We start from the raw sequence: 6,887 nt of genomic DNA on the forward strand, positions 1-6,887 counted from the left end.
AAAATCAAAACTCGTGCGGGGTTGGACTTACGCTTTCCCCCACCCTACCTTGCCCTGCCCCGCCCCATTCCCCTTTAGTAAACCTTTCTTTTTCTTTTTTAAAAATGACAGTAGACCGAGGGGAAATGGATTCCCGCCCCACCTCGCTCCGTTTGAGCCGGGAATGGAGGACGTGCAACTGGAATGGAGGTTAAAATCAAAATCAGTGCATAGATGGAGGCGGGAATGGAGGGCAGAATTTTGAGACGGGGCAGGGGTGAAGACCTTGTCTCCTGTTTCTGCCCCAGTCCACTGTCATCCCTAACAAGATTCTTCATTGTTGCTGGCCAGTTTTGGGGCTGGACTCGTGCTATTTCTGAGTGTATGTTGAGTATTGGTCCCCATCCTTCTCATCCCCACGGGTAGATCAGGTGCAATCATCACATTGCACACTTTAGTGGGTGGTCAAGTGGATCAGCACACTTGACGTGTGCAATGTGATTGGACTGGATCCGCACTCCATAGTTGGGATGGCAAACAAGAATGGCCTGGCTGACGTTCATCTCATAAAGAGTCTATTCAATCTTGTAAAATAGGCTCGGCAAGCCGAAACATCAGCAATAACTGTTTGGCTTCTTTCAGCTCATATAAGTTCTTTTAAGTATTAACAAATATATTTTGGATATATTTTACATCATATGATATAAGTAGAACAATGATTAAAAAAAAAACCTTTATTGTTTTTTCTTTCATAAGGAATTGTTGGGGATCGGGCCCCCGTGAAAAAAAAGAAAAAAAAATTATCGTTTCTAACTCTAAATATGTTTTGTTTTAATACTAGTACTTATAATTCTGAGATAATATATCTTTTTTTTTTTAAACAAGACAGCTTAAACTTAGCCCGTTTAGCTTAGGCTCATTGTGAGCTTAAACTCGAATTGGCTCGTCACAAGAATGAGCTAAGGATGAATGGTTCAAGCTCAGCTTATTCGGCTCATTTACCAGTTGCTCATTAGAGTTAGGGAGATTGTTCATGACCTCCGCAAATTGGTTGGAATATGCTTAATATATGGGCTTGAGTTTTGTTGTTGTGGTTGTTGTTGTTGTTGTGGTGGTTGTGAAAGGCAAGTTGGTCTTAGAAAGACCTCCACCGGTTATTATTCAATCGTACTATTGGGTTTTGAACCTGCAATGTCCCACCACAAGAAGATGTGCACTAACGGCTCTTACCAACCACGCGGAGCCGGCATCTATTTTGCGACCACAACGGCCATGATGGCCGGCAGGTGCAAAACTCCGGTACCTTGCCAATGCCTATGGTCACCTCTGATTCTCCAGGACATTATTTCATTTTTGGCTTTAAGTGGTTATTGTCTCATCTTGATTGTGATCTTGAGAGATAGGTAAATAATTAACTCAAAGTAGAGACCCAAAGGGTTTGCTTAATCATTTGGTGCTTCAAAGTTGTGAAAGTTTCAGCCCTAAAAGGGCTACACCACTTTTCTACATGGGTTGGCTTAAAAGCCTTCAAGTTGGAGGAAATAATGTCCTTTGCTGCAAATGTCAGAGATTTTTATCAATGAAGGCTGCACCACAGTGACAAAAGTTAAGATCTGCAAAATCTTGGCAGGCAAAAAAAACTTGGGAGATTTTAAAAAATTTCATAAATCTTGTAATTTTCAGCAAAATCTCGGGAATAAAAAATATTTTATATAAAAATATAAATAAAACACATTTAAAAATAAAAAACTTGAGGGTTTTCATGATAAATATCTTTTAAAAATATAAATATTATGATATTTGTCACAGTTTAAAAATCTTGCAAGAAATTTCCATTTTAAACTTTCAGGCAATTTCTCTCGATATTATGATATATCGGCCAGATTTTTTATAAATCTCACGATATCAGTAACAGAGGGTTGCACAAGGTCTGTGTTCACACCAATGTTGTCAGTATCGGCCTGAATAGTTTGGCCATAGACTCAGTTGTATCAGCCGATAAGGATACTTAAGTGAATTCAGTATCAACCCAAAAATAATTAACAACATGGCAACTGTTAAAACAATTAAAATAAATTTTTTAATAATATTAAAAATGAATTTTAGTATTTTTTATATTTATTAAAAAATAACCCATTCATGCTTGCAGCTTTTCAATTTTCATACTGATAACATTGGTTCACACCCATCAATATTACAGCTGATGAGAGCTGACTTTTTACTTTTTCTCTTGGCTTGGCCAGAGAAGTTTTTGCAGTTTCAGCATGTTGGCATTCAAAATGTTTCAAAATCTTAGCATCATGTTGCAAGGCATCTAGCTTATCTAACTGTGCTTGGACAAGTGATGGAAGGATTAACCTTTCATTTTATAGCCCCAAGAGGTGTTGGCATAATGGGGTGGGGGGCAGTGGTCCATCTAAAATTTTGTTTAAAAAGAAGGCAAAAAAGTTTTATAATAAAATAAAATAAAATATAAAACTAAAATATAAAAGAAGGTAATATAAATTTTTATAATAAAATATTTGAAGTTGTCCTTCACTTTCAGCCTCTTAAAATTTTTGAAGTGCCTCACCTCTCGCTTTGGCTTTTCCAACTAGCAACTTTGGATCAGCCAAAGTTATATTTGTATGGGCATCACGCCCGTCTCTCGCCGGAGACTGTTGTCACACGGTCAGTGTTTGATACCAATACTGTGAAGAATCACATTTATCGTGCTCTGTCCTGCACTTGCACTCATGCACAACAAACACCATAGCAATTTTTAAATATCACGTGAACACAACCATTTCTTCTTCTTTTTTGTCGTCCTTTACATTTTACTGAGGATTTACATAATGAGGAAGCCCCTCACACTTCCCAACATATTCCCTCCATCCCCTCCCTCAAAGCACCATGACCACCAAAAAACCCAGCAAAATTCAGAAGACACCCTACTGCAAAAGCACCACAAAACCAACTAACACAAGGGCAAACCAGTAATTCACCCATAACACCAATCCATACTTAAAGTCACACCACCCTACAAGACTAAACCCCATAAAGAAAAAAGAAACCCCTAAAACCCTAGCAAAACCCTAAAGGAGAGCCCCCCCCCCCCCCCAACCCTAGTGGCAGAAGATGACCTTGAGCTCTCTTGGGGAGGCGCATTGGTGGGTGAGGGAGGGGCTGTCGTGGGCGTAGGTGAAGGTAGCGGGGCAGGAATGCTTGAAGAACTCCGAGTAGGTGGAAGCCCTGCACGTCGCCGGGCTGTTGAAGTGTCCCCTGCAGCACAGCTCGTCCGTCCTGAACGCCTCGCACCCGCTCTTGCACGCTACCACCCTCCCGTCCGCCACCGTCCGCAGCTGCGTCGGGCATGTCTCCAGCAGGTTTTCCCGGCAACCCACTACCGGGCAGGTGCCGCGCCCCTCGTGTGGCGTCACCGTCATCGGTAAGTTGAACCCGTCCACCAGGCTTACGGAGTAGGACGACAGGTCGGTCTGCGGGTGGTGGAGGGAGAACTGCGCCAGGGTCGCCGGGGCCACGCCACCTGCCCCGCTGCACTCTAGCCGACCGCAATCTCCGGTCGCGCAGGAGAACCTGCCGCGGGAGTAGGTGCAGCCGGTGCGGGCCCAGAGCCGGCCGGACCAGTGGCGGTCCGGGACAGGGAAGGTGCGGTGCTGGAGGGTCTGGAGGGCGAAGCCGCCGCGCTCCAGCACGTCGTGGCCGGAGTTCGGCTGGATAGCTGGCCACACGGTGAAGGGGCAGTTGTTCACCACCGTCATCACCAGTGGTGACGCCTCCACCGAGAGAGCTAAGAGAGAGAGGAAGACAAGATGCTGAAGCGTCGCCATTGCTGCTGTCTGAGAGAGAGAGAGAGTGAATCAGTGAGGAGAGAAGAAGGGTGAATGGGTATTTATAGGTGAGAAAGGGGTTGGTGGGTATGATGAGATGTGTGAAATTTTCAAAACTGGGACACGTGGGTCCCATCGTTTTTCTTTTTCTTTTTATGTATATTTTTTCCCTCCTCTTTTTTGGCCAATGGTATTAGGGGGTGTCAACGGGGTGGGTTTGGTTCGGACCCATGTGGTATCGGACTTGGACCCGGTTTTTGAGCATGATATTGGGTTTGAATCCGAGTCTAATCGGGTCTACTACAAGAAAAATCATACTCATACCCGACAACTACATGAATCAGAGACCTGGACTATACCCACTAAAACCATATTAAAAAATTGCAGGCCTTAATCAGAACATTGGTCTGGTTCAGGTCTCGTATAAAATTTTACAAATTATGCCCGGGTTCATGTATTAATCGGACCTTCGGATCCAAACTTGAGTCTTAATCGGGTCTTATCATTTATCATCATACCAACCCTATAAGGTTTGCTTCAAGTGGGGTCCAAGTAGAGCAGGCCCATTAACACCCTAAATGGTCCGATGGCAAATACGTTTTTTTATTGTTATTTAAAAATTGGGCTTTGTTGGTGTTGGGGGACTCTATGGGCTTTGTGCCTTTTCTTTTGTGTCACAAAGATAAGAGTACCACACGAGTTTGATTTGTGATTTTGTAAATATTTTGAAAAATATAACACGAGGATGTGCATTTTTTTATTTTTTTAATCAATGAAAAATTACTTGTTAATATTTTGATATATGAAAAACAAATTTTTAGAATAGGAGAACTGAAAAGATGAGAACTAATGCCTGAATGCAATTTTCATGGATTCTTTTATTCTTTTCTCTTTAATCTAATAAATGGATGTAATCCACATGTTTGGTTTTATAAGAACTCACTCTTGAATCATCAGATTTTGATGCATAAACGAGATTTTTCAAGCTTTTAAAATCAGTGACTCATAATCTTCATAAATATTTAAGCATTCAAAAATCACATTTTTCATCAAAAATGCATAATTCAATGGTTAATTCGTAGCAAATTCACCATGTCAAGCACGTCCACATGGTTGAATTTGCAAAAAAAAATGTTGAAACCAGAGTTACCGGAAGCGCCTAAGTAAAAGGGGAAGCGCGCTTCGAAAGCGTGAAACAACCGTGCGGGGAAGCGCCACTTTTAGATAGAAAGCGTGCTTCCCTTCACGATTCCCCCTCGCTTTTTTTGCTTTTTCCCCACGCTTTCCCTTGCTTCTTTCATTTTTTCCAATTTTTTTTTATTTTTATTTTTATTTTTTTTCCGTTTTTCTTTCGCTTCCTAGGTCGCTTTTGAGACGGTTTTTGAATCACTCCTAAGTGGTCACACGTTTCTTGCTTCCTAAAATTTTGAAAGTGCCTCGCTTCCCGCTCCCGCTTCCTCAACTGGCAACCATGGTTGAAACTAGTTCTCTTATTTTAGTTTTTTCATATTTCAATTCTCATGTTCTAGCGACTCTTCCGCTTATAATGCACAACTTTTTTTTTAAGGGTTTTGAATATTTTATTCATTGTGGAATGAAAAGCATTCTTTTTTCTAAAAAAGGAGGAAAAAACTTTATTAAGAAAAGCATGTCAAACTTTGCAAGTGTGAACGATTTTAAACTCATTCATTTATAGAGGACTTAAAAAAGCAAAACCCAAGATACCCACATGGTGGAACATCGATTTTGATGTGTTTAAGTGAATTATTTTTTTTTTCACCAAGAAATCTTCAGACCCCTATAAGTTATACAACTATATCGTTGGGATTCGAACTTGCAACTTCCGGTGACGTGTTGCATGAGGTTGCTAGCTGCATACCCCTATAAGTTATACAACTATACCGTTGGGATTCGAACTTGCAACTTGCTGCATGAGGTTGCCAGAAATGCAAGCTATCCATTAATTATGTGTGATGCCTATGGGATGCATAGATGCACACACTTCTCTAAGAAAGTGTGGGTAAGCTCCAAGATTTGTGTCGTCTTATACAATGGAATATCCCAATTTATCTTGTTTACTTGAATAACTAAGTGTAACCAAGGGGCCTATGGATGCAACCACTTGTCAAAACAAAAAAGTTGGATAAGTTTGAAACTTGCTGTAATGAACTTGCCCAAGTTGCCCTATTGTTTGAGATAATTAGGTGCATTTGATAGAACCACTTATCCAGATAAATGGGTTAAGGTGATAAAAGATGCAAACTAACAGTTAAAATGCAGCCAAAAAAATGCAAGACCTCACTCCTGATCCCCATTTCTTTTTTTGATATTTACACAAGAAACCACTCTCAGGAACAAAGACCTTGCCGCGCTGACTCTGCCTGACATGCTTGCGGTCACTGTCCTAGTAGCATAAAAGTTTGTGAGCTTACCCCTTTTTCGATAGAGTCACCATCCTTTCGACTCGAGCAAGGAATGATGCCCATGAGATTTGAACCTAGACCGCCAGCCTAGTGGCCCAGGCTTCATCCCACTGCCTCCTTTAGAGCTCCTGATCCCCAGGACTAAATAATGAAAACTGAAATAATTTCTTATTGCATAAACACTTATCTTGGGTCTTCAGAAATTCTAGGATATTCCTAGCCTGTTGCAGACCATTAGGAGCATGTTTCGCATACCAAATGCATGGCAATATTTTACAAATAAATAAATAAATACTTAGAAACTTGAAACAATTGCCAAATTTCAGATATTGTGGTCCTTTGGTGGTCAGAGAGAGTGGCCTTCACTTTGACTTTTGGATAAGGGCTTTATTTATTTATTTATTTATTTATAATCCGAAAATACCCCACCCATCCGAAGAACCGGTCGCCTTGGCTCAGCCTGCCATAACTACAGTCGTTGTGCCCGACTAGGGGTGTCAAACCTTATAGGGTCCGGGTATGGTGGTAAATAAGAAGACCCGATTAAGACTCAGGTTCGGACTCGAAGGTCCGATTAATACATGAACTCCGGGTATAGTTTATGAAATTTTATACCAAACCTGCACCCAATCCGAGTTTTGATTAAGACCCACAA

General features: G+C 41.2%; 1 protein-coding gene across 1 annotated transcript; it reads right to left on the minus strand.

Annotated features, from left to right (window-relative positions):
- Nucleotides 1-2,764: 2,764 nt before the first annotated feature.
- Nucleotides 2,765-3,835, minus strand: LOC149828306 (osmotin-like protein). The gene has a single exon (XM_090016814.1). The coding sequence runs from the start codon at nt 3,807-3,809 to the stop codon at nt 3,084-3,086; it is 726 nt and encodes a 241-aa protein (XP_089872940.1). The 5' UTR covers nt 3,810-3,835; the 3' UTR covers nt 2,765-3,083.
- Between the last annotated feature and the right edge of the window lie 3,052 nt (nt 3,836-6,887).

Source organism: Nuphar pumila, chromosome 9 (assembly GCF_984573655.1).
Source record: "Nuphar pumila chromosome 9, dmNupPumi1.hap1.1, whole genome shotgun sequence".
In the NCBI taxonomy this organism is placed as follows: domain Eukaryota; kingdom Viridiplantae; phylum Streptophyta; class Magnoliopsida; order Nymphaeales; family Nymphaeaceae; genus Nuphar; species Nuphar pumila.

What these genes read in the sequence shown, in the direction of transcription:
- LOC149828306 (XM_090016814.1), bottom strand. Translation starts at nt 3,809, where the DNA reads ATGGCGACGCTTCAGCATCTTGTCTTCCTCTCTCTCTTAGCTCTCTCG.